Genomic DNA, 27,070 nt, shown 5'->3' on the forward strand with positions numbered 1-27,070 from the left:
CCGGGCATGCGCCGCTGGAACAGAGTGAGGCTCGCAACGCGCAGGCGCCAACGGACGCGAGGTATTCACTGTGCGGGTTGCTGCGCCTCTTGAGTTTCAGGGTTGGAAGCTGCTCGTTACGCTATGGGCAAGGGCGGAGTGCCTCATCCTTCTACGCATGCGTAATGGATATCTCAGCCTGAAACTAGACATATGCGCTCTGGGCACCAGAAAACCAGACTAAGGCGGGTGACGCCCCGCTGAGTCGAGGCAGGCGGGCGCATGCAGCTCTGAATTGATTCTTTGGTTTGAGTTTAATGGGAAGGGAGAATTTTTCTTTCATTTATTTCCTTCCACTCTTTCCCATAATTTCTCTCCTTATTTTGTCGCTTTCATTTTCCTTATTTCCCCATTCCCTCTTTTCTCTTTCAATTTTCTTTTCATCTTCCTCTTCTCTCTCAAATAAAAAAAGGCATTTAAATACATTTCCTTTCAAACAGCCCCTCCCCAGAGCACTGGGGCTGGGACTTAACACCCCACTGAGAGGTGCATGGGGTGGCTCCCCTCTGAGTGATTGTCACAGGCAGGCACGGCTGCGTTGGTCATACTCAGGCTGGCTCCCTGTTCTTGGAGCTATTGTCTCAGGCTCTCTGCAGATGCCACAGCATTAGTTACAACTGGATCATCTTTTCAAACTTTTCTCCACAACCACAGAAGCTAGAAACTTCCTTTGTTTATAAATGGAAATTGAGCTTTTGATGCAATCATATGACTCCAGAAGCTGCTATCCAAAAGTGCCAATAGCCCTGCATGGCTGCACCAGCGCTGTGATCGTCCCAGGATTGGGGCCCCCTACAGTAGCTGTGAGGATTGCTTGCTTCGGATCTGGCTGGAGGAGCTATCTGCACTTTGCTGCTTATCGGTCTGGTTAAGATAATGTCTTTTGTTTCCTTATCACAGTGATTTTACCTTTCCATTCTCTGGTTAAGGAATTGGATCACTGCGTGCCCCAAAGGACAGGCTATCAGTGCCCTTTAGGGCAAAGTGGGAGAGACTGCATTTCAGGTATTTGAATATGTGGCAGGCTTAACTTCATCCACTCTGGAATTTCTGATGCCATCAGCAGAACCTAAACAGTTGCTGATGCATATTTGCTTTCAAACCTATTCCCATCAGGGCTGTTTCTCTTCCTGAGTGCCTACTGGAGGCAATCTTGGTCTCCAGATAGAGAAATACTACATCATTCTGCTGCAGCATTACCTAAGAGGTAGGATCAGAGAAGGGAGTGGCTTCTAGTGTGTTTGGGAACAACCCGCAATCAGAATTCCCGAGTTCTATCCCCAGCTCTAGGAAGGGAGTAGTGTCTAGTGGGCTAGAGTAGGTGGAAACAGGGAATCAGGACACCTGGGTTCTATTCTGAACTCTAGGAAGAGGATGTAATAAGACTTGTAGGCTCCTCAATCAGCTGCTTCTTCCTGCACTGTGTTTAGGGAACAGCACTGTACCACACTGGGTCATGGGGCCAGGATGGAGTGTGAGGGAAGAGTGCCCCCTACTGAATCACTCACCGTGCAGCACAGTGCCCAACAGTGCCGCACTGGAGTCTACAATGACTCTGAAGGCTGAGTGAGCCCTGCTGGCAGCACAGATACTACAAGTAAAATTGCTTGGGAACAAATATTTTCACCTGAGAAACTTGTAGACATTTTGTAATAAATAAGATAAAATCTTTAATTAAAGGCTGAAAGCAAAATTGTTGTTTTTAAGGACATGAAAGTTTCATAAAAGTTGCACAAACATTTTCCATCCATTTCAAATTCACTGTCCTCTTGCAAACAGCAGAATTGCCACCCTTTCCACCCAAACATGAGACAAGATAGTCCAGCGGTGGGGCTGTTAGCTTTCGGCTTGAGAGATCCATGTTCAATTCCCCATTCTGCCACAGACTTGCAGTGTGACCCTGGGGAAGTCACTTTGTCTGTGCCTCAGTTTCTCCATTTGTAAAATCGGAATAAATAACCCTACCTTCCAAGGGGGTTGTCCATTATAGAATATGAGGTGCTGAAATACTATGGTGATGGGGGCAGATAAATACCTTATATTATTATAATACATAGTTCTTCTATAGCATTTTTCATCAGTAGATCTCAAAGTGTTTTACAAAGGTCAGTATCATTATCCCCATTTTACAGAGATGGGGAAATTGAGGCATATAAAAGTTACTTGCTTGGCTTGCCCAAGATTACTCACCAAAGCAGAGGCAAAGCTGGGAACAGAATCCAGGCTTCCTGTTTCTTAGCTAGAGAGAAGCATTCAGAAATCATGCATTGGGCCTTAAAAAAATCAGTTTGAAAATCAGATGTTCTGAATATAAGACAGGGTTGCCTGCAATAGTGGGGGACTGGACTTGATGTCCCAGGAGTGCTTCCTTCCAGTTCTGTGTTCCCATGACAAGGCAGAACGGAGACATAATTTTCCTGTGCCATTGAGACATATGTTTAACCTACTGGTTTGGCATGTTTTATGCATCCCCTCTATGCTCAATCTGCAGGAAATGTGGCTCTCTTACAGCTCTCGGGTGTCTTACACCCCCCTACCCTGACTTTCCAAAGAATATCATAGCAAATGAAAGGTCTTGGGGCTTATCTTCAAGGTGTTCCATGACCGAGACCCAGGACTTCTCAAGGTGCCTAAAGCTCCAGGACAAAGACTGTAGTTAACAACTTGGCCTTGCTAGCACCATGGAGCTCTCTGCAACAAGGGTAAAACTTGTCTGTACAGGGCTTTGGAATGGACTTCCCCAGGAACTAAGGGCCATTCCAAACCTACCCACCTTCTGCTCCAAGTGCCAGGTTCATTTCTTTGACCTTGCCTTCTCTAACGTAAACATGAGACAAGGGGGTCTCACACATTGTAGGTACTGTCAGATGGGTTTATTGCACACACCAGGGCTCCTTGCATCCCTCCCTTCTCCCCCAAGATGCCTGTGTGCAGCTCTCCCATTCTTCTCTGTTTCAGGAAATCCTTGTAACCTGTCCATCATCTCCCTCATGCCAGGAGCTCTCTGTCCCCCCATTCCACCCACCCACCATAACAGTGTCTCTCATTCATGTCAGGGACTCCGTGTGACCCAAATTCCTCACATTTGGAATTTGCCGGGGACTCTGTGTCTCCTCCATTCTTCCCTTCCTGCATACTAGTGTCCCTCATTCTCCCTGCTATGCCAAGGGCTTTGTGTGGCCCCCATGCCTGCATACAAAGGGCTGTGTGCGTTGCCCATTGTCTTCTCCCCACCCCCTTCAATAACAGCAGTAGGTGCTCATGCTTTTGGCTCTGGGAGTTGCAGGGACAATCCCTCCTGTTGCTCAAGATGCAGTATTTCGTGTGAAACTGGTGGTGAACATCCTAACTGAGATGGGGGAGACCTGATCTATACTGGGGCCTCCAGGTACTACTGGAATACATGAATAGTAATTATAACAGTAAATGTGTAAGGGCCCTGCTCTCCAGCCACGCAGGACTCCTCTTCTGCAGCCAGCCCACAGAGCTCCTTCGCTACTACAGTCAGTTCTATCTCTGGAGTCCCAGCCCCTGGGACGGAGACTCTTTCCCAGAAGCTGGGTAGCAAGGTTAACTACAGCATTTGAAGGAGCTGTTTAGAACGGCTGCAAGGTAGCTGCAATGCATGAGCTAAGGGAAGGAGTCATGAATAGCTGCAAGGCAAGGACAATGCACTGGCTAGATTAGAGTGAAGGAACAAAGCACAGCTAGAGGAGAAAAGCCACGCATGGGCTGCAAGGCAAAGGCAGTGCACAAGTAGCAGTGATGGGCCATGCATGGGTTGCAGAGCAAAGGCGGTGCATAGTTAGCAGGGATGGGCCATGCACAGGCTGCAGGGCAGGGCTCACCTGTCTGTGTGGATGATGCTCCTTTCATACAGAGACCTCTGTGCAAAACTCCACCAGTGCCTTGTAGTCAATCTGTGCCCCAGCCTTGCACCCCACGGGGCCAAGCACCCTCTCTTGCTCTCAGAAGCCTGAGTGTCAGCCTGTACTCTGCTCTGGGAATGCTTTGGGTGGCATGGGGCTCAAAGCAGCACTGGTCCACAGCGTGCGACCCTTGGGTGCGAAGGAGTTATTCTCACTCTCCTGAGGAGGCTGCTCGAAGCCATTGTCCATAGACACCTAGGGGTACCCAGGTGAGGACTGGAGCTGGCCTACATTTCCCGGCATATACCTCCCCATGTAGTGAGAATGCCCGCCGCGGCGGTTGCTGGGACTTGTAGTCCACGGGCGCCACAGTTTATTGAAATATACCAGTGGGGAGTTCAAAGGGACTACATCTCCCGGCATGCCTCTCCGGTCGGTCGGCTGGCTCTCTGCTTCCCCCCTCCCGCCTGGCGGTGGCCCCGCCCATCTCATCCTGGCCCCGCGGGGGGGTGGGGGTGGAGGCGGCTCCATGTTGATCCCTACGCGGTGGCGGCAGCAGCGAACGGTGTCAAGCTGGAGGCGGCCGGTAATGGGGCCCCCTCCCCCCGTCCGGGTAGCCTAGGGCCCCCTATGGCGAAGGGGGTATAAGGGTCTCCTATGGTGAGGGAGTCCCCCGTGGAGACGGCGGGCGGGGCTACGGCGTCCCCTCTGGAGCTGGGATTCCCTATGGAGGGGGACAGAGGGGTTCCCTACGGAGAGAGGCGGGGATATGGGGTTCCCAGAGAGACGCGATCCCATATAGAGAAAGAGGATTCCTTATATATAGAGAAAAATGAGGTCATGTGTTCCCTTATAGGGAGAGGGCATATGTGGTTCCCAGAGAGGAAAAAGGGAGGCTATAGGGTCCCTTATATGTAGAGAGGGGGGCAAGTCACAGGGTCCCCCATAGAGAGAGGAGGCCATAAAGTGCTTATGCAGTACTAGGGAGCTGACTAGAGCAGGCACCCCTGTGTACAGAGCAGGAACTATATGTGTTTCTATAATGTCCCCATGACCACCCTACATCAGGACCTGGGTATAGGTGACTGTACTTATGTAGAGTTGGCTGATGACTCTATGCCTTCTCCCTGGATGAAAGGCCCCCTTTATACCAGCACAGCTAGAGTCCTTGAAGCACTTTGCAATCTATATATGTATGTAACTGGGGCCTGATTCTGCAATGGAACACAGAGCACCACTTGGTTCACGTAGGCTGTTGGATACACCACTTGCTTGGGAATCAGGACACCTATGTTCGTTTCCCAGCTCTGTCATTGTCCTGCTGGGTGACTTTAGGCAAATCACTTCTCCTCTCTGTGCCTTAGTTTCCCCATCTGTGAAATGGGGCGAATGCTGCTCTTTGTCCCCCCATCCCATTAGGGCAGGATTGTTCCCTGTAGCCTTATTTCCCCCACACCCTATTGAGGCAGGATCTTTCCCTACAGTCTTTGCCCCCACACCCAGGAGACAGGAACGTAAAGGGATTAGAAGGGGATGAGAAGGATGTGAGGTATAATGTTTGACCCTCATTTGCCCAAGGAGCATGACCTCTGGCTGATGATGGCTGTAAGTGAGGCTGAAAGTGGTTTGACTGCTAACGTCGATGGGATAAAGCCATGCAGAGACTTGGCCAAGGGCTGTGATGGTACTGAAAGTGCTTTCTTCCACTGTCACATTAGGATGGAACCGAATATTTGGGTCCAAGGCTCTAAACCATGCTGCTTCATGCCCACTAAGCATCTGGGGATCAAGTGACCCCATAACTGCTGAGTCTTCTTTTACCTTTCTCAGAATCAGCTTCTAGAGGCTATCTGAGCCCTATAGCCTAATCCAGTGAGGAAAAAGGAATACAGAGGAAAGATAATCCAGAGGGTATGGTGCTAGGGAGGCCTGAGTTCAAATCCCTGTTTGGCCACAGGCACCCTTAGTGACCTTAGGCAAGTCACTTAACTGCTCTGTGCCTCAGTTTCCCCATCTATAAAATGGAAATAATAACTGTCCTGCATCACAGGGCATGTGTGAAGATTATGAGATGCCTAAGGTAATGAGGGCTTTGTAAGTACCATAGAGAGGTAGATAGATCTTTCTATGAGATGGTGGCAGAGGCAAGTATGATGCAGGCAGGGACTGGGCAGTCTTTCCTTTCACCTAGCTCTGTTGATGTTCCTCAGTCCTGACACCCAGTCCCCCGTGAGGTGATAGCTAGATCCATCTCCATGTCTGTTTATCTGTCCCTACCTACACCTTTCTATCATGTGTGCCAACTCCTATGCTGTCTTGAAGCACAGTTGAGGTGAGGCATGATTAACTGCTTATGAAACATCGGGCTGTTTTCCTAGCAATGCATTGGAAACTGGTAAATTATGTTGGATGGCGCAAGGAGTCCTTCTGCTATCCCCTGCTTACTTAATGTGAACCAGGCCTGGATTTCCTGACTGAGGGCAGGGTGGGGAGTGCAGACTGAGTAGCTCTGTTTTCCACTCACTGGCAGTGGAAAGAAACTACGTGCAAGTAATTTTTGGGTGTGCGTGTGTGGTGCTGCCTTTTTCCCTTTCACGGAAGTACGTATTTCAAGAGGAGATGGGGGGTGGTGGTGGTGGAGGGGATCCAGGCCATAGCTTAACGCTTAGTCATCTGTGCAGGCAGAGTTTTTGTAACTGCTTTTGAGTGAATTTAATCTTGAATGAAGGAAGCATTTGCAAGAGAAGCCTGGGGCAGAGCCCTCTGTATGCAGCAGTTTCCCTGCCCTGGTTAACTTCCAGTTGACCTGTGTTGAGTTGCATTTTGACACTCTTGCATTGCAAGTGTTGTGTTGCTTTATGGGGCCAAGGTGTGGCATGGCAAATGTGGTGGGTTGTGAACCTTTCGTGATGTGTTGCAGACACAGAGTGAGGTTGCTGTCAGACCCCATTGAACGGTGTTGCAGATGCATTGTGTTGTTGTGTTAAAGTGTCAAGAATGCTTTGCATCGCCAACACATTGTGTTGTGAATGCTTGGTGGTGAGTTATTTGTACTGTGGTCGTACTAGAGGTCCCAGTCATGGATCAGGATCCCATGTGCTAGGCACGGTATAGAAGCAGAACGTAAAGCTGATCCCTGCACCGACAAACTTCTAATCTAGGGATGAGACAAGAGACAACAGGACAGGTGATACAGACAGACAGGGGAGGAGCCCAAGGAAATAATGAGATAATCCAAGTTGGCATGATAGGCTGTTGTCCCAGCCCACTAACATAACCGTAGTCAAGTGTTTTGTGGGTGTCATGGCAAAGGAGAGTTTGAGGAGGATAACGAGGTGGCTTTGTGGATGTTTGCACTGTATTGCAAGTGGTTTGTACTGCAAATGTATTGTGTCCCGAATCCTTTTCTTGCAAACTCATTGCGCTAGTTTGCAACCAGCCTGCCTTGCTAACACCTTGAATTGCTTCTCTGGGGCTCTAGCTGCCCCCTGCTGACTGAACACCTGTGGCCCTGTGTACCCGGCATGTCTCCCTGAGCATGTCATATGACTGACACTGCTCAACTCTGGTTCCTCTGCTCAGGGGTCCTGGGCTTACATCATGGACCCTCCTAGCTCTGAGGCCCTGTCATTCCTTGCCCCTGTGACATTTTCCTCTGCACTCTGCAAATTTGATTCCAGGCTTGTTGCCTGCAATACTGACTGGAGGATGGTGCCGGCATTGGGTTGTCAGGACTTTGCTGAGCCTCAGAAGTGTTGTTCTTGTTTTTTCCCCATCACTGCTCAGCTGATGACACTGGGTGAAACCTCCTAGAGAATGGTTTGAAATATTGGCTTGTGTTTATATTGTGTTGGCATTATTTGTTTATCACACAGGAAAATGAGAAGGTCGTGCCTGAGAGAGTGAGGCATAATGCAGGGCCAGGATAAGCTTCCTCTTCGCCCAGCTCTGCCAGTGCCCCTCAATCTGGACCTACAGCTTCCTGCTGTCCCAGCCTTGGGCTCATCCTCTCCTCCCCCACACCAGCTCTGCCAATGTCCCATAATGCTGACCTACAACTTTCCTGCTATCCTAGCCCTGGGGTGCCCCTCAATCCTGACCTGCAGCCCCGTGCTATCCCTCTTCTGTGCTCCCCTTACAGCTCTGCTGATACCCCTCAGTTCTGACCTACAGCCAACTTCTGTCCCACTGCTGGGCTCCCCACAGACAGAGCTGTCGGTGCCCCTCACTTCTGGGCTGCACGCTCACTGGGGAGAGTGTCAGTGACACTGAATTTGTTCCTGCAGGTGGCTTTGGGACCTCCGTACTCTGCTTCCTGCCTGAGTCACAGTTAAACCCAGATGCCCAGAGCTCTAGTGTATTAAATTAGTATGGCACTAACGGAGTCAGAAAAAGAATGCTAATTGCTCTTTTACTGCACTGGGTGGCATAGATAAAAACGAGCTGTGTGTGTTGTTGTTTACTATGTGCATTACAGCAGATGCCTTGCCTGAGATTGGAGCCCCATTACAGTGTGTGCTTTATTAGTAGTATTATGGTAGCGCCTCAAGGCTCCAATTGAGATTGGAAGGTCCCCATTGGGCTGGACACTGCACATCCTCCTCCCCAACCGAGATTGGCAGGGTCCTGTCATGCGGGGGGCCCCATTGAGCATGTGGTGCACAGACACCCCATGATCAAGATTCGGGGGTCGCATTGGGCTGGGCGCTGGAGAGAGAGAAACAGCCAGAGATGGACCCTGATCACAAGAGCTTGCATTCAGAGATGTTTGCCTGACCTTTCAGGACCCATTGGTTCAAAGGAGGAGCAGGACTTGTTGAGGCACTGTCTCCAAAATCTGGTTTGTGACTCTTTCCCAGTCACTGCTATCCTTGAGAAGAGCCTGGCCTGGAATCCAACAGCTTTCACGCTAGCCGGAGGTCAGGGTTTGGCTTCTCCAGACATCTGTGGATCCCAGCATGATGTCTGGGTCTTTCACTGGCCTTAACCATTGAGGCACTAGCTGGTCTAGGAGAGACTTGATCTGGGCAGAACCAGTTCCTCCTGCTAGCAAGATTTCAGGTTAGAGGGTTCCAGTTGGTTCCCAGATGATCCCTCACGGATCCTCTCCCTTCCATCCCCAAGGGAAGAACAAGGGAGCAGCAGCATGTGCTGTTAATAAACAAAACCATCCCAAAACAATCCACTCCACTACATGTGCAATTCTCCCTGCCCCCAGGGAGAGAACAAACCACATGTGACACATGTCAGTCACGTGGGGCTTAATTCACAGATACTAGAGTGAGGAGGGCAGGGTAAGAACCTGTACAAAATAGAATGGAGGGGGGAGGAAAAAGCAGCTGAGGATTGAGCCGGCGGGGGAGAAGGGACCATCCCATGCATGGAACCCCCTCTTGCTAACCATCACCTCCACGCTGCCCCAGTCTCCTGGTGAGATCCTGAACTGGACTAGCTGCTGATCAAAGCTCCCTTTTCTAAATGGTGGAGCTAACAAGCAACCTTGTGATCAAAGCATGGGGAGGCTGGGTGCTCATGCCTTGGGGCGAGCCATTTCCCCTCTCTCTCTCTGCCTCTGTTGTTGAAAGAGGCTCATTCCATCCAAGGAAGGGGGGTTGGTGTGGATGCCTGCAAAGTGCTTTGATGGTGAAGAGACAAGGAAAGTGGAAAGTTTTATCCAGAGGCATAGATTGGGTGTTAGTCGCTCATGGACTAGAGTTTTGCTGTAGTTCAAACAGGAATTAATTCAGGGCCGGCCTATGTTATATAGGAGGTCAGGCTAGATGATCACTGTGGGCCCTTCTGGCCTTAGAATCTAGGACTGCACCTGGCCCCATTTGCTGTCCAAATCCTCCCCACACGATGAGGCAGAGGGTCAGACCCTTGGCTGGCCCCAGTCAGAGGGCGAGTGGGCTGTGCTCATTTACCCCAGCTGAGGAACCAGCCCAAGGCAGCTCTCTCATGGCAGCATTCCGCTTTCTGGCATATTTATCAAATCATGCTAATTTCATTCAACTGGAAGTTCTTTGGGCCAGGGATTGTCTCTTAGTTCAGTATTTTGGACAGCGCCCGACCCCATGGGGTCCTGGTCCATGTCAAGCTTGTGCCGTCCAAAATAATACTTTGTGTAACTGCGGCACATTAGCGAGGTTCTCGTCAGCATCGTGGTAAAATCCCTCTCTGTGGAATTTGCTGCACGAGGCTGTGCTAAGATAACTGCCTCTATTTGGCCCTAGCTCAGGGAGACTCTTAAGACCAACAAAGAGCCACTGTGGTACAAAGCAGCTGCCTAAAAAAACCACTCTTCCCCCCCGCCCCAACAGTCATTCATTATTATGCCCATTTTGCAGATGGGGAATTGGAGGTGCAGAGGGAGGAAGTGACCTGCCCCAGGTCGCATGGGGAGTCAGCCACAGAGGCAGGAATAGAACCCAGATCTCCCGAGCCACCAGGGCCTTACCCTGAGCCTGGGTTAGAGCTGGGTTAGAAGTTATCTGTTCACTGGAAGTTGTTTGGGCCAGGGATTGTCTGGATGATCTGCACACACGTTGGCCTAGCCCAGGCGTGAGCAGCCACACTGCAGCACCATATCTGTGTTACTCTGTCCTCACTCGTGCTGCACTTTCCTGTGTGTGAGACTAGGACTTCTGAGGGCGTATTCCATAGTTCTTTGTGCTGCAGTATGATAAGCTGCTCTGTGATTCTTTCCCAGTGAATTGTGGGAGAACTTGTCTGTCCTGGGGACACAGGGAATTGTGGGAAGGCATGGGAGGGCTATCAGCCTTCCAGTGATTTTTCCAGCATCCTCACTGCAAAGTGGGCCAGTTACCAGCCTGAGTGAGAGCAGAATCTGGGCTGTAATCCACCCCCCTGCTGGGCTACTAAATTTGGGGGAGAGGGTTTTGTATGTGGATGGGAGTGGGTTGGGATAACACCCAGGTAAAAAGCCCGGCAGTGAAGACATACTCTGAGGACAGAGTACAACCCTAGCAAGAGAGCACCAACTTCCACCTGCTTGAGCCAATTACTCTGGCAGAAAGTCTCCCAGACTGGCACATGTTCCTTGGGCTGCAGGATGAGTATTCACGGCTCTGACTGGTGGCCAGGCCACTCCCTGAATTAATCCTGCCCCTGCAGCCCCAATGGGTTCAGGGGTGTGACTGGCAACAGGGTGCCGCTCGGTACAGGCTGCAGCAAATATAACCCGGCCCCACCCTGCTCTCCAAATATTTCTGGTTCCAAGGCTTCCCTGTCCTGAGAAAGGAGCAGATCCAAGCTCACTCTCACCAGCTGGGACTGCCTTGGACATCCCTCCCTTGGCTGTGTCCCGCCCCTTTGTGTGGTGGGTTGCCCTGAAGATTGGGAGGGAGAGGAGAGGGGTTGTCATCTCTGGTGCAGTGTTGACATGGAGTATTGTAACCTCAGTCCTCATGAGCTCCTGGCGTGGGGGGGAGAAGGGGAAACAGCCAGGCTTGCGATGGGAGCTCTGGCCCTGGGGGCTTTATATGGCATCCCTGGTGCACTAGATGCTGCTGAGCTTGGGTTTTATCTTCCAAGCTGCTGAGCGCCCCCCAGGCAGCAGGATTGGGACTCAGGTTGCATGTAGCCAGGTAGTTCAGCTTTCCCTGATCAGCTTGGTGTGGAAGGTACAGGCCCCAGTTTAGGAGAGGGGGGACCTGTAGCCACACAAGTGCATCTCTTCAGACGCTCCCAGGCCTTGGGAACGGGAGAGATCCACAATCCCTTCCGTCGCGAGGGTGGAACTAAGCCCTCCAGGTCTGCGTTCGGGAGAGGAAAACAAGAAGCTTTACACCCTAACCCCACCCTTGGTGCTTGGGGGATTTCTGGTGTGTAGGTCAGCCCAGGGCTGTGGTCCCCTGCTGTACAGAGCGGAATATAGGAATAGTCATATTGGATCAGGCCCATGGGCCTGACTAGCCTGTTATTCCATCTCTAATCAGCATGAAATGCTTCAGAGAAAAGTGCAAAAAACCCCCGAAGCAGCCGGATGTGGGATAATCTAAACCCTTGCTTGGAAGATTGTTCCCAAGCCCCACCTCCCCTAGGGCATTTCCTAAGGAGCCCCCCAAGCAATGTATTTGTGCCCACAGGAGGGGACGCCATGGGGCGAGGGAAGCCTGGGCCAGTGCAGATCGTCTTGGTGCACAAAGAAGCCCATTCCTTTGAGCTGGACGAGAAGGCGCTGAGCCAGGTGCTGCTGCAGGAATCTATCCGGGACATGGACGTGGTGGTGGTGTCGGTAGCTGGGGCCTTCCGGAAAGGGAAATCTTTCCTGCTGGACTTCATGCTGCGTTACATGTACACTCAGGTAAGCTCTGTTCCCATGATGCCCTGCTGCTGCATTACATGTACACTTGGATGAGCACTGCCCCTTCCCACAGTGCTTTGCATCCAGCTGACCTAGCCTTGCTCTCAGCTGAGAATCCACCCCTCTTGTTCTGCAGAAGGAAGGTGGCACGTCCAGCTGGCTGGGGCAAGAGGACGAGCCCCTGCTGGGGTTTTCATGGCGTGGGGGCTCAGACCCCGAGACCACCGGGATCCAGATCTGGAGTGAGGTGTTCACCGTGGAAAAACGAGATGGGAAAAAGGTAAGGGTGGGGGGATGGGGGTGGGGAGTGTGTCTGGTCGGGTGGAGGCATGGGGTGGGGGGAGCGTGCGTAGGGGGATGTGGCACCTTTGTGAGTATGATGCACAGATGTGGCTGCACCCCCAGCTTTGCAGCATTATGGAAGAGAGTGCACAGATCCTGGCAGTCAGCCAGCCTCTGATCTGCAGCCAGACCTCTCCTCTGCCTGCTTTGCTTTGGCCCCCTGCCGTTTGCTGCAGGCCAGTGCAGCTACTCACAGAATCTGCAGGACAGTGCAACCTGGGCCAGGATGGCATCGGGTCATCGAGCGGATCCATGTGCCATGCTAGGGGGAGGGCTAGCGTTACTGGCTGCTGGTGTGCCGGAGGTGTGGGGGTGTCAGTCTGGGTGATGCCATCTTGATGCTAAGCCTGTGGAAGGGGCAGGCCATACCGATGGTGCCCCACACACCCTTGGATGCCGTCTCCCCACTCGGGAGGGGAGCATTATCCCCACATAATGAGCCGGAGCTGGGCACTCCCTGGGTTCCAGCATGGGCATGTTAGTGCGCTTTCTCTGGTCTCATCTGGCCCACACCCTTCCATCCCAATCTGTGCCCCTCTCCCCCAGGTGGCAGTGGTTCTGATGGACACCCAGGGCGCCTTCGACAGCCAGTCGACCGTCAAGGACTGTGCCACCATCTTTGCGCTCAGCACCATGACCAGCTCCATCCAGGTGGGCCCTGCAGAGGGGAATGCCCTGGGGTTAGACAAGGGGACCATTCCTAGACTGGAGGTGCCTGGCGTGTGGCACTGCTGGCCGGGACTGTGTCTTGGTGTCATCAGGGCATGGGGCTGTGCACAAGGGCTGCCATCTCCCAGCCCTTAGGGGAAGTGCGCAGATGGTTACCTCGTGGCTCGGGACCTTAAGCAGTGCAGTGAGGGTTCTGAGCATGGCGTGTGGCTGGGAGATCTCTGCTCCCACTGTGAATAGAGTGGGTGGCGTCCCACCTTGCTCCGGGTTGGTGAGCCCCAGTGGGAACTTGCTGAGATTTCAGGGTGAGAGTTTGGGAGCCAGGAGCTTTAACCAGACACAATGCGCTTGGCTGGGTGATGCGGTAATAGCCTTAGGGGCGGAGGGGCCTTGCTTACAAGAAGAGGCCAAAGAAAGTGACATGGAGATGGCTGGAAAGGGGAGAGATGTGGACACAATGCTAGGATACCAGCACCATGACTGGGGAGCTCAGTGGCACCATTCCCATCTGATTGTCTGGCAGGGATGGCAGGGGAGGTTTGAATCTCAGCTCTGTGGCTTCCCTGGTGGATGCTTGACATTAACAGCATCTTCTTTCCTGGCAGATCTATAACCTGTCCCAGAACATCCAGGAGGACGACCTGCAGCAGCTGCAGGTAACGGGGGAAGGGCCTTGTAACATGAGGATGTGGCAGGGAGGTTAAACCCAGAACTGAGGGCCAGGGGAGCTTCCTCAAACAGCTTGGGTGACACAGAAACAGTTCTTTGAGCTGCAGCACCTGACTGGCTTTGATAGGCCTGGCTGGGGTGTAGGCGAGGCAGGAGTTGCTAGGTACCTGGCCTGGAGTTGCTAGGTACATGGTGCCTGGCACTGGCTGCATCTCCATCTGGCGCGTCAAGAGGGTAATGCCAGTTCCAAGCTGGCTGGCTGGGTCAGCAGGGTAAGATCTTTCTCTGCAGCTACGGGATGCTGTGTCCAAAACGGCCACTTCAATTCATGATGTATAAACCGGGGAGCAGTGAGTCGGAGCAGGGAGGGGATATTCTACCTCTGAATACGTCATTGTTGAGACCAATACTAGAGTAATGCGCAGTTCTGGAGTGCACTTTTTAAAAAAGCACGTTGAAAAATTGGAGAGGTTGCAGAAAAGAGCCAGAGAAATGATCAGAGGGCTGGAGAAATGCCTGACAGTGAGAGACCTAAGAAGCTCAATCTGTTTAGGTTCTCAAAAAGAAAATCAAGAGGTGACTTGATCACGGTGTACAAGTAACTTCACGGGGAGAAAATCCCAGGTACTAAATGGCTCTTTAACCTAGTGGGGAAAGGCGGAACAAGAACCCATGGCTGGAAGTTAAAGCCAGGCACATTCACATTAGAAATAAGGCACCAGTGTTTCACAATCGCCCAAGAAAAGTGGTGATGTCTCCAAATCCAGACTGGAGGCCTTTCAGGAAGATGCTTTAGCCCAGTGGTCACCAACCGGTCAATCGTGATCTCCAGTGGTGTAGTGGGGCTGCCGCTAAGGCCCAGGGCGGGGCTGGGGGCAGGGGTCTCGGCACAATGCTCCTGCCTGCAGGCACCACCCCCGCAGCGTCCACGAGGGAACTGTGGCCAATGGGGGGGCAGTGTCTGCAGAGAGGGGCAGTGTGTGGAGCCACGTGCCCCTAATCCTCCTCCCAGGGGCCTCAGGGGTGCATTGGCCCCTTCCGTGAGCGGCGTGGTCCACGGGGCCAGGGCAGGCAGGAAGCCTGCTTTAGCCCACCCGCAGTAAGTGCCACCCGGTGGGAGGCCGCACCCCCAGCCCTGAGCCCCCTCCCAGAGCCAGCACCCCAAACCCCCTCCTGCATCCCAAGCCCCTGAACCCCCTCCCAGAGCCAGCACCCCAAATCCCCTCCTGCACCCCAACACTCTGCCCCAGCCCAGAACCCCCTCCTGCACCCCAACCCCCTGCCCCAGGCTCAGCCCGGAGCCCCCTTCCACACTGCGAACCCCTCGGCTCCAGCCCAAAGCCCGCACCCCCTCCCGAACCCCAACCCTCTTCTGCCCCAGCCCAGTGAAAGTGAGAGAGGATGGGGGAGAGCTAGTGACCAGAGAGAGGAGGGGATGGAGTGAGCAGGGCAGGGCCTCGGGGAAGGGGCAGGGCCTCAGGGAAGGGGCAGGGTAGATCCTGGGTTGCCCTTAAATTCAAAAAGTGATCTTGGGGGTAAAAAGGTTGGAGACCACTGCTTTAGCCAAATCCAAGTTTCTGGGCTCAGTACTGGGGGGAATGGTGACATTATCTGGCCTGTGTTATACAGAAGGGCAGACTAGAAGATGATCTAATGGTTTCTTCTGGCCTTAAAATCTATGACTCTGTGTTGGCCCATGGTGGCTGTTATGGGATGATGACCCATGATATGTGTGTGTGCATGCGGCTTTGTATGTCTGATGGGTCCCCAGTGATCACCGTCCCTGCCCACTCCAGCTGTGACAGCCTTGTCTTGTCCTTTAACCACTGGTCTCTCTGCTTCCTCAGCTCTTCACAGAGTACGGGCGCCTAGCCATGGACGAGATCTTCCTCAAACCATTCCAGGTACGCCCTGCAGCCCACCCTGTCCCCATGTCCCGGCTCTGCATGCCCTAAGGGGTGAATGAGCACACAGGCCAGGTGGGGGAGCTCCCTGCTACGCAGGCCTGTGGGGGGAACTGGGTTAGGCCAGGGCTCCAGGTATTCAGACGTACCTGGAGTGCAGGTATCCAGGGGTTTCGCTCCTTGGGCAGAGGTTTTTGATTGTTACCCACAATCCAGCAGGGCACTGGATTGGAGCGTGACTGCTTTAGCCTTCTTGTTGTGTTATGGAGCTGTTGGTAGTCCGGATACGAACACTTGACCTCTGGATTTAAGCATGAGTCTCTGCTCCCTGAATAGACTGCAGACTGGGCATTAGAGGGCCCAGTTACTCCTGTCGGAGGATCTCTTGTCTGTAGTTCTCCATGGTCTCTTCTCCCCAGGGAGTGTCACATCCCTCCTCTCCCAGGCTGTGGAAATTCACATGAGTTCCTGCTTCTGGTGAGGAGCCTTCGTCAACCCAGTCTCAGGCTAAGCAGCTGGAGAAAATACAAGGCCGGGAACTACCTTCCCTCTGCTCTAGCTTCTGGCTGTGCCCCCTTTCCCGCAGCTGTCTGTGTTTATCAGCTATATCTGATTAGCGAACAGGGCCTGCTGGCTCTAGGCCCTGGGCCTGTTACAGAGGGGTTGGTGGCGCTAACCAGCCTCAAAGCCCCAGTAGCTCCAGTCCCCTCTACCAGGTGTCTGTGGAATGAATTTGAGGGGTCTCAGCCCACTTCCTGTCACAGAAAGCTGATGGAGCATGGAGATTCAATTCTCATCTCTCCCTAGGGGGACAGTACTGGGACAGGGGTGGGGAAGCTGTATCTGTGACTTAGGCTTCCCAGCAAATAAGCACATACATGAATCCCATTCTCCCCAGCTCTGTGGCTTCTCCTTCCCCACCTCTCTTTGGAGCAAAGCCCCATGGGCTATCTAGGTGTCCATCCTTGCTGTGAATCAGTTCTGCCCCTATAGAGGGACCAGGAGGTGGTGCCCCCTGCTGTCACCCTCTTCTATCACTGTTGGCCAGTACAGTCCCAGGCCGGTGGCACAGAGCAAGCGTGTCCCCTAAGCCCATGGCTGACCCCCCATGCCCTGCCTTCCCATCTCTCTCAGACCCTGATGTTCCTGGTTCGGGACTGGAGCTTCCCTTATGAGTACCCCTATGGCCTGGAGGGGGGAAGGAACTTTCTGGAGAAGCGGCTGGAGGTAAGGACTGGCCGGGACAGCCACATCAGCTGCAGATCCTTAAAGGGGGTTGCTGCTTGGCCCGAGTGGGTGAGCATGCTTGGGGCATCACTCAGTTGAGGGCCATTTGCAGCCCAGAGCTTTGAGCATGTGATGTAACTCACCTGTCCTCCAGCAGGTGGGGCCTGGCCTCCTGCCCTGAGACTGGCTTGTCCCATGGGTCTGTCTCAAACCATGACCCCCTGGGGTCCTTGATTCTGTTGATTCCATCCCTTCAAATGTTGCTCCTGCTTTATCCCTTGGCTTTTGGGCCTTGGCACCATGCTTGTGGGCCCTGCAGGATGGCTGAGAGCTGAAGTCAGCAGGGTTGCATGGGGGGGAGGGGCAGGGGAGGATGAATCTGTGTCAAGTTTAGCCCTTTATTCCTGTGGACTGATCCCCCACCCCCCAGGCTTCCATCTTCACAGCAGAGTGATTCAGCAGCACCCCCCTGGGAAGTTATTAGTGGCTGCATCAGAGGGGATGTTCTCCTGCACACCTCAGCCTTGGCATTGATCCAGACTGTCCAGCAAGGCAGGGCAGGATCTTTTAGTCTAGTTCATAATTCCCCGGGCAGCCCTTGCTGGCAACAGGGTGGGAGGAGTCCTTCTCCTAGCACAAGGGTGTGGCTAGCTGGGATGACTGATGGCATGCGGGAGATGTCGGTCTGCCGGTAGGTGAAGACCCATCAGCATGAGGAGATTCAGAACGTCCGCAGGCACATCCACTCCTGTTTCACCAACGTCAACTGCTTCCTCCTACCACACCCAGGTCTCAAGGTGGCCACTAGCCCCGGCTTTGATGGGCGACTAAAAGGTAGGCCGTGCGCAGAATTGACTCTGCTCCCCTTCAACTGCAATCCAGAATGGATAACGCAGCTCCCCTTGCATGGACCCAGTGTGGCCTGTTCCTAACCGGGGCACTGTGGGATTGACAGGATTTAGGCCACAACCACTGAGAGCCGGAGCCCCGCCTCCAGGATCTGCAGGCTCAGCGCTGGGGAATCTGCATTTAGTTAATTATGATCCCTTGGAGACTGGTTTATAAAGGGGCCTCATCATCTTAAAATTCCCCTGTCTGCCTGCAAAAAATGTGCTCTGCTCAGGTTACAAGTTGAGCTGGGTAAATAATGGATTTTCCATTGGCTGTTCTGAAAAAACGGGAAAAAAACACAACATTTTCTGAAAGTTCAAACAGTAAAAAAAAAAAATTCATTTGGGGTCGATCATTTTGAATTTTGTGCTCACCCCCCTTCTTAAAATTTTAAAATATCGAACGAAAAGTAATTTTGAAGTGAAAATTGTTTTTTTGTTTTTTGTGTTTTTTTTGTCTTAAACAATTTGCCACAATGGACACAAATTCATCAGCTGTTTCTATCGCCTCAGATCTGCCTTTTTTGCTGAAAGAAGTTGGGTCAGAAAATGTTGCCCAGCTCTAGTTAAAAATAGCGATTATATTGAATTGTGATCGCGCCTAGGAGCCGCTAGGACACGTGGTGCCAGGCACTGTGCAAACAGAACAAAAACCTGGTCCCTGCCCCAAACAGCTTACACTCTAAGGATGAGACAAGTGACAACAGCTGGATACAGCCCGATGGGGAGCACAAGGAAACCATTAGACAGCCCCCGGCAGCATGATGGGCAGTGATCTTAGTGCAGTAGTGACCTAACTGTGGTCAAGGTTTTTGTAGGCCTCCCATTAGAGGAGAGTTTTGAGGAGGCATTTGAAGGTGGAAAATGAGATAGCTTTGAGGGTGTTTATGGGGAGTCCTCACTAGTGTGACGGTCAGCATGGGAGAAAGCACAAGCGGACTTTTTCTGAAAATGTAACAAGTGAGTGATGCAGGCTGAGCTCAAGCCCCTGCACAGGCTACCTGTAAGTCACTTAGCTGCTCCGTGCCTCGGTTTCCCCATCCGCACAATGGGAATAATAGCGCTGCCCTGTTTCACAACACTGTTGTGAGGATAAATCATCACAGATTGGGCGATTAGCTCAGATATTAGTGATGCGGGCCAGATAATTACCTAAGAGATCTAAGCTCAGACTAGGTTTCATCTCACCGAATTTTCTTTAATTGATGGGGTGTTTTAACTTCTGTCCTGTTTGTTAGGGGCTGAGCATGGTTCAGCACTCTGCTGGAGTTAGCCACCAGCCTGGGAGACTGGGGTTCGAGTCCCAGCTCTTCCACAGACTCTGTGTGATCTCGGGGTGAGTCACATCCCCTCTCTGCACTGTCTGGGCAGTGAGGCTATTTCACAGTGGGCTTTGTAGGAGAAATTCAGGCATTCTGGTGCTCTGATGCAAGTGTATATATGCTAGTTTCTTGACATGTCTCATTCCTTCCTGCCCGAGCCAGACATTGCTACCGAGTTCAAGGAGCAACTCCAACAGCTCATCCCAATTGTTCTGGACCCTCCCCAGCTGTTGGAGAAGGAGATCAATGGTTCCAAGGTCACCTGCCGAGGCCTGCTGGAGTATTTCAAGGTAGGCAGAATCCAGGATGAATGTGAAAATGTAGCTGTTCTGATACATTGCCTTTCCTGAGCCAGCAGGTGGCAGCAACACTAAAGCCACTGGCTGGCAGCCTTTGCAAACAGCTGGTTGGGAGCCAGGATTTCCAGTCTGCAGGGAATTCCAACATATGGGCATTTTTTATTTTTTTCTGCAAATTGGATCAAAAAGCCAAAATTTGCAGCAAACTGAAAATTCTGACACATTTTAATTGGAGACCCTGGAAGTGTTTTGAGAAGGTAAAACATTTCCTTTTTACTTGATCATTTGGATTCTTTTCATTTAGACTTTTATTATATTAAAATATTAATTGTATTATCTCATGTTTACTGTAATTAGCATTGTATATTATTTATAATATATATTTTACATTATATTAACATACATAACTATCCATTACATATACACTTCTACCCCGATATAACGCGACCCGATATAACACAAATTCAGATATAACGCGGTAAAGCAGCGCGCGGGGGGCGGGGCTGCGGACTCTGGTGGATCAAAGCAAGTTCGATATAACGCAGTTTCACCTATAACACGGTAAGATTTTTTGGCTCCTGAGGACAGCGCTATATCGGGATAGAGGTGTATTAAATATTTCAACATAATAATTATATATAACATATATTAATTATAATATACATGTTACATTCAATTAAAACATATGTAATATCCAGTATGGAATGTATACAAATACACTATTCAAATGTGTGCCTTAATATAAAAGTCCAAACAAAATGCTCAAGTAAAAATGAAACATGTTTATTCTATTGCATCGAAACGAGCAGTGACATAATTAGTTTTGACAACTTCCCGTCAAACTCTAGTGAAATCACTGCTCTCCTGTGAAATGTTTTTGATTTTGACGAAACTGCTTTTTTCGACGGAAGACTGTTTTGTTGCAAAATCGGTGACCAGCTCTGGTTATAAACCTTTCCTGCTTCGAGTAGCGAGGGGAGTTGGGGGAAACTTCCCCCTGGGGACAGGTTACCCTGTCACTGCAGGGATCCTGGCAAGCTTCTGGTGCTGCCCCTATCAGAGACAGGATCCCAGAGTAGATGAGCCAGTGGTCTGATCTGGGCTGACTCTGTTCCTGTGATGAAGGTTCCCGGGGAAGTGACTAAGAGATGAACAACAGAGGGTCCTGTGGCACCTTTGAGACTAACAGAAGTACTGGGAGCATAAGCTTTCGTGGGTAATGTTATATATGCCATCATATGCCAGCAATGCCCCTCTGCTATGTACATTGGCCAAACTGGACAGTCACTACGCAAGAGGATAAATGGACACAAGTCAGATATCAGGAATGGCAATATACAAAAACCTGTAGGAGAACACTTCAACCTCCCTGGCCACACAATAGCAGATGTTAAGGTAGCCATCTTACAGCAAAAAAACTTCAGGACCAGACTCCAAAGAGAAACTGCTGAGCTCCAGTTCATTTGCAAATTTGACACCATCAGATCAGGATTAAACAAAGACTGTGAATGGCTATCCAACTACAGAAACAGTTTCTCCTCCCTTGGTGTTCACACCTCAACTGCTAGCAGAGCACCTCACCCTCCCTGATTGAACTAACCTCGTTAACTCCACACTGATATATACCTGCCTCTGGAGATTTCCATTACTTGCATCTGAAGAAGTGAGGTTCTTACCCACGAAAGCTTATGCTCCCAGTACTTCTGTTAGTCTCAAAGGTGCCACAGGACCCTCTGTTGCTTTTTACAGATTCAGACTAACACGGCTACCCCTCTGATAAGAGATGAACGTGGGTACTGGCCTGTGGTTTCCTGTTGTGAGGTATGTGAGGTTGGAGCACTTACCTAAGATTGGGGAGACCTGCATTCAAGACCCTGCTTGACCACAAATGTTCCAGGCGACCTTGAGCAAGTCACTTAGCCTCTCTGTGCCTTGTGTTCCCCATGTGTAAAATGAGAACAGCACTGCCCTGCCTTTCGGTGGTGTAGTGGGAATAAATACATTAAAGATTGTGATGGGAGCCAAAGAAGTGCCTAGCCTAGATCTCCTAGCTCTATACCTTGCTTTCATTGCTGTCGCTCTCTCCCCTCCCAGGCTTATATCAAGATCTACCAAGGAGAGGACCTGCCTCACCCCAAATCTATGCTCCAGGTGAGTTTGGGTGGTTAGGGCTAGCCAGAGCCAGGGAGAGGGGGCCAGTGGGTGGACCCCGAAGCCTCTTCTGACTCTGGCCATTGGGTAGGAAGGGCAGTGAGTGCTTCCCTGCGACGAGCTGAGCAGCATGCCCTGAAGATCAGCTGCCTTCCCCTGTCTCTGAAGGCTCCAGGGCCTGCGTCCCTCTGGAGAGCTGGAAGTGACTCCCATACAGAATGTGAACATTCCTAGCCCCTGCTGGCCCAGAGGCATCTTTCCCAGGGCAGGCAGCATAAATCCAGCCCTGCTTGCCCCTGGTATCAGTTCTCGGCTGGAAGATGGATCCTGCTTATCAGCCCATGCTGTGGGTCAAAACTACCCGCTGGGTGCCAGAGGGTGCTATTGGTGGAGACCAAAGGGGGAAAGGGTTAAGCCTGGCTGCTAATGCAATCCAATTCCCTAGTGATAGCGGATGGAACTGCACTCTGCAGGTCTGTACCAGCCCCAGTGCCTCCCAGAGGCAGCAGGCAGTACTGCACCCAGCATGACTGCAGCAGCTCCAGCACCCCATAGGCATCAGGCGGTACTGCACCATGCACCGCAGTAGTGATGCTCATGGCAGTGCTGATCAGTGGCTTGCTTTTGCCCTCTTTCTGCAGGCTACCGCGGAAGCCAATAACTTAGCAGCTGTGGCCTCTGCCAAGGACATGTATTACAACAAGATGGAGCAGGTGCGTGAATCATGGGGACTGGCGTCCATTGGGCAGCCAAGATGGGTATCCACATGGTCAAACCGTGTATTCCGCTTCCCCCACATGCTGGATGTCGGGTCCCGCCTGAGCCCCCAGCGGGCCTGCTTATTATCAGCAGGACTTGTAAAGATATTGTTAGAGGTGGAGAATCCCTGAGTCCTGACTCCCCGGCCCTCTGCTCTAATGCACAAGACCCCACTCCCGTCGTAGAGCTGGGGATAGAACCCAGTTGTCCTGACTCCATCCCCCTGGTCCTTGCAGTTGCAGGTGAGCTTGAGGGAGGGTGGGGACGAGGGGCATTCTGCAGTCGGGGTATTCTGAACTCTCATAGATTCCATTTGGGCACAGAGATGCAACCTCCCATATGATGCTCCCTTCCCCCCCAGATGTGTGGGGGCGATAAACCCTACATCTCCCCGGAGATCCTGGAGGAGAAGCACCAGCAGCACCGTGCGTCGGCCCTGGAGCACTTCCAGAAGATCAAGAAGATGGGGGGGAAGGAGTTCAGCCAGCGCTATGAGGCGGAGCTGGAGAAGGAGATGGGCGAGCTCTTTGAGCACTTCGCCAAGCACAACAAGAGCAAGAACATCTTCAGCACCTTCCGTACGCCGGCCGTCATCTTCAGCGCCATCGTGGCCCTCTACTTGGGCTCGGGCCTCACTGGCTTCATGGGGCTGGATGTGGCTGCCCAGCTCTGCAACTGTGTGGTAGGGCTGCTGCTAATCGCCCTGCTGGCCTGGGGCTACATCCGTTACTCAGGCCAGTACCGGGACCTGGGCGTGGTCATCGACACTACCGCCGACTTCGTCTTGGAGCAGGTGGGCAGCACTGGGGATGGGGGGGCACTGGGTAGGCATGGCAGGGGGACACAAGAAATGGGGGATGCCTGGGATGAGGCAGACTAGGCCTGGTTGGTATGCGTGGTGTGGGAGGGGGGTAGTAGCTATTTAAAGAGAAGGTGGAATTGGCGAGCCAGGGAACAGGCTGGTCCTTAGGGATTCATAAGGCTCAGCCCCACTGATAACGTGGAGACAATGCAGTGTGGCTGAGGTACTGCAGGGTGCAGTACTGCCTGCTGCCCTGGCGGGGCTGGGCGGGGCCGGAGTTGGAGATCCCTGCAGAGACCTTTCCAGCACTGGGAACGTGGCCCCTTTGACCTCCCCCAGAGCAGGTGAACTAGGAATTTGGGTCACACACCCAGCAGCCGTTTCACCCGTTAGCCAAGGCGCTTTGGTGCGTATTGGGACTTTCCAACCACCCCCACCAACCAATCTCTCTCCTGCATCTTTTCTCCAGGCCACTTCCCGCATGGGCAACACCACCCGGGCCGCTGTAGCTGACACGTCGGGTGCAAGGGCTCCGCCTGACAAGAAAACCCAGTGAAGCTTTCATGCCAAGGCTGAGTTGGGGCTTTGCAAAGTCCTGTGCTCCTGCTGCAGCTGCTGCTGGCTGAGAGCGACTCCAGGCCCGCAGATCTCGACTCCTCTCTTCTTTCATTCCTGTTCCTTTCCCCCTTCATCTTTCCTTCGCTTCCCCCCTTCTTTTTATTTTTTTTGCACTTTAAAAAAAAAAAAGACCAACTGCAGCTTTAACCTCCGACCTGTGCCAGCCAGTGCCTTGTCACCGGGATGGGGCATCCTCCCCACCGGACTCACATTCCTGCTCCTGGGAGCGGCCCCTGGACTGGAGACCATGTCTGGATCCCGGCTCCTTAATGGTTATTTCTCATCGCATGGGATTGGCTCCCCTTCAGCAGGGAGCATGGGCAGGTGCTGTTGTACAATCCCAGGCTCCCCCCTCACTTCCTGCTCCGACCCGGGAGGTGCAGATGCTTTGGTGTCTTCCCTCCAGCCCAGCGGAAGGGATGGGTCCTCAAGGCCTGAGCAGAGTAACCGTCGCTGTTCCTCATTTTCCCTCCCTGCCCCTTGTGCCTTGGTAGAACTGAACCGTGTTGTTGGGTCTCGTGGAGAAGAGGGGAACCTCCCTCGACCAGCTGCTGCCTTAGGGTGTGGTGGGAATGGTACCAAAAAATACAGAGACACCTCCACCCTTCCCCGTGCCAGAGAGAGCCTTCAGCCCACAGCATGCTGCCCAGTCCTAGCTAACATTGGCCAAGGGCCAGCGAGCCCCATGGCATGATTCTGGTGCTGTGCCGCCAGCCAGCCTGGGATCCTTAGGCAGGGCCAACACTGCTTCTAGAAGTGCGACCCACCTGTGGGCCCCTGCCTGCATTGAGAGAGACTCCTAGCCTGTGTCTCTGGTGTGGACCAATGTGGTCCATTTAATCTCCAGCCACACTTTCCCCCATCCAGTGTTAACACCCCTCACCACCACCACTGTTTTCGGCTTTGGGGCAAAAGGGGGCTCTCCGCTCATGGGAGATATGCCCAGGGGCTCCTTTGTGCCGACAAACTCAGTCCTAACCGGCAGCTTTGTGCTGTGGCTCGGTCCTGTGTGGGGTACCAGTTAAAATGCAGTCCTGCCCACATGGGGGTGGATGCCCTACTTAGTGCCACGCGGGAGCTCCCTTTGCTAACGTCTCTTGCTGAGTGACCAATCGTCTTAGCCCTTTTGAGTAGGGAACTTTTGCCATTGGGGCATCACGCTGCAAAATCCTTAGCCTCTTATTGGATTCCCTTCGCCGGGACCGTCGACACCATTCGTCAGCCAAGCAGATCGCGGCCTCCCTTCTCCACTGGTATCTGGCTGGGATCAGTTGGGCAGTGCCAGGATCTGTGATCCGAACCAGGGGACCAGATGCCACCCATTCCCTGCCCAGTCTGACCCCAGCCCCTCCACCCATCCCAACCCTGAAGCACTCACACATTCCCGCTCATGTAAAGCACAAGAATAAAGCTCATTCCATTTCGTGATCACAGTGCCTCATTTCAGGGGGCTGGGGGGGAAGAGGGAGGGGGTACAACCTTTCCCTGGGAGGCTGAACCCTGGCTAACCCCCCTTGCCTCCCAAGCCTTGTTCTGCTGGAGATTTCCTTGGCTCACCAAAATCCTCACCAGTGTCCTGCCTCCTTCGGTGGGCCTGGATTGGTGTTGCAGGCATCTGTTTGCGGGGGATGTAGAACTGCCCTAGTTCCCTTTGAAATCCCCCAGCCCAGGAGCCATATATGTTTCAGGTCACGTTAATGTTGCCCATTTCAAGCCTACTATCTTCCACCTCCCGCTCCAGCCATTCCCTGGTGCCTCAGGCTGGTTCCAACCGGGCATCCCTCTGAAGATGCCCTTCTAACTGGCCCCCTGTGAAAGCCATTGGGTACCTGGATTTCAAGCCTCAAGAGAAGGGGCGAGTACATGGTAGGGGTGTGTGAAATCTGCAAAGGCTTTGAAGAAGGTAGGAGTGAAACTTAGCTAAGAGGGACCAACTGGCATTAAGATTCTTTTGGTGTGGATGGATGATTATGTGGTCAGATTTTCCCCTTTTGTGCTATCTTTGGAAAATTCCTCTCCCAGTGTAAGAATTACCTGTGGCTTTCAAACTGGCTGCATGAAAAGCTTGGGGCGGGGGGGGGGGGGGCAGTGCCTTCTCCAGATGTTAAAAGAAAAGCTACTGTTCTCTGAGAGTGCCCCAATAAAGCCAGGCCCCTTCAATTCTCGGCTCTGCAATGTCATCTTTCAGTTTCCATTCAGCCTGTCAGGCCACCACATGACCAGCTCTGTGTTACTTCCTTCAGCAGGGGTGCAGCATGGTGAGACCGCTGTGTCAAGCTAATGCTTGCTTCTATCCATACAAGAGCAGTAGATTTTAAATTCTTGGCACCCTGTGAGGCAGAATGTCCTGTTCCCATTTTACAGATGGGGCCGCTGAGGCACAGGGGAGCAATGTGGCCTAGTGGATAGAGTGCTGGACTGGGAGGCAGGATATCTGCTTTCTAGGCCAGGTTTTGCCACTAGCCTGCTGGGTGAGCTAGGTTAAGTCACTGTCTCCCCATTTTTCCATCTGTAAAATGGGGATAATGAGAATGACCTGAATAAAGTGCTTTGAGATCTATGGATGAAAAGTGCTTGAGATGATCTAGGGATTGGTATTATAAGCAGATCCAGAAGCCGAAGCTAGACAAATTCAGGCTAGAACCAAGGCTTTTTAAAAAAAAGATTAGCTGTGATTAACCATTGGTGTCTTTTAGGACATGGTGGCTTTTCCATCTCATGGAGTGTTTGAATCGAGACACGAGCTCTTTAAAAGCTATGGATAGGCTTTGATTTAGAAATCCCGGGGCGAGGTTCTTTGACCTGTGCTGTGCAGGAAGTCAGGCTAGATCTTCTGGCCTGAAAAATCCAGGAATCAAACAGTGTGGGTGTCAGTTAGTCCATGAATTCAGTGTATGCAGGGGGGCTATGGCTGCCCATCACCATAGTAGCTGGGCACCTTCCATGTAAAAATGAGTAGTGAAGCCCAGACTGGCTTTTCCTGGAATCTCTGCTGCTCCTTTTCCCCTCAATGCCATTGAAGATGGGGGTGATTACAATAACAATTTTACCCCAGATTCCTGCTATGCCCCATCACAGGAATGGGGGCGTGGGGGGTTCCCTTGCCCCTGGTGTCCCTGTCATTTACACCTCTGCAATGGGAGCCTGGGGTTTAAATCCAGATGGGACCATGGGAGCATCTTCT

General features: G+C 52.2%; 1 protein-coding gene across 3 annotated transcripts; it reads left to right on the forward strand.

Moving 5' to 3' along the window:
* Positions 1 to 41: 41 nt before the first annotated feature.
* Positions 42 to 25,314, forward strand: ATL3 (atlastin GTPase 3). 3 transcript variants are annotated; one of them, XM_034776494.1, is made up of 13 exons: positions 42 to 61; positions 12,017 to 12,234; positions 12,371 to 12,514; positions 13,123 to 13,227; positions 13,851 to 13,901; positions 15,762 to 15,818; positions 16,953 to 17,045; positions 17,741 to 17,879; positions 19,420 to 19,547; positions 21,651 to 21,707; positions 22,349 to 22,420; positions 22,828 to 23,259; positions 23,738 to 25,314. In XM_034776494.1, the coding sequence occupies exons 2-13, from the start codon at positions 12,028 to 12,030 to the stop codon at positions 23,822 to 23,824; spliced, it is 1,572 nt and encodes a 523-aa protein (XP_034632385.1). In that variant the 5' UTR covers positions 42 to 61; positions 12,017 to 12,027; the 3' UTR covers positions 23,825 to 25,314. The 3 variants fall into 3 exon arrangements, with proteins under 3 accessions (XP_034632385.1, XP_034632388.1, XP_034632387.1); XM_034776497.1 differs by lacking the exon at positions 42 to 61 and adding an exon at positions 4,412 to 4,494; XM_034776496.1 differs by lacking the exon at positions 42 to 61 and adding an exon at positions 4,457 to 4,568.
* The last annotated feature ends 1,756 nt before the right edge of the window (positions 25,315 to 27,070 follow it).

The sequence above is a fragment of the Trachemys scripta genome, chromosome 7, assembly GCF_013100865.1.
Source record: "Trachemys scripta elegans isolate TJP31775 chromosome 7, CAS_Tse_1.0, whole genome shotgun sequence".
Lineage (NCBI taxonomy): Eukaryota > Metazoa > Chordata > Testudines > Emydidae > Trachemys > Trachemys scripta.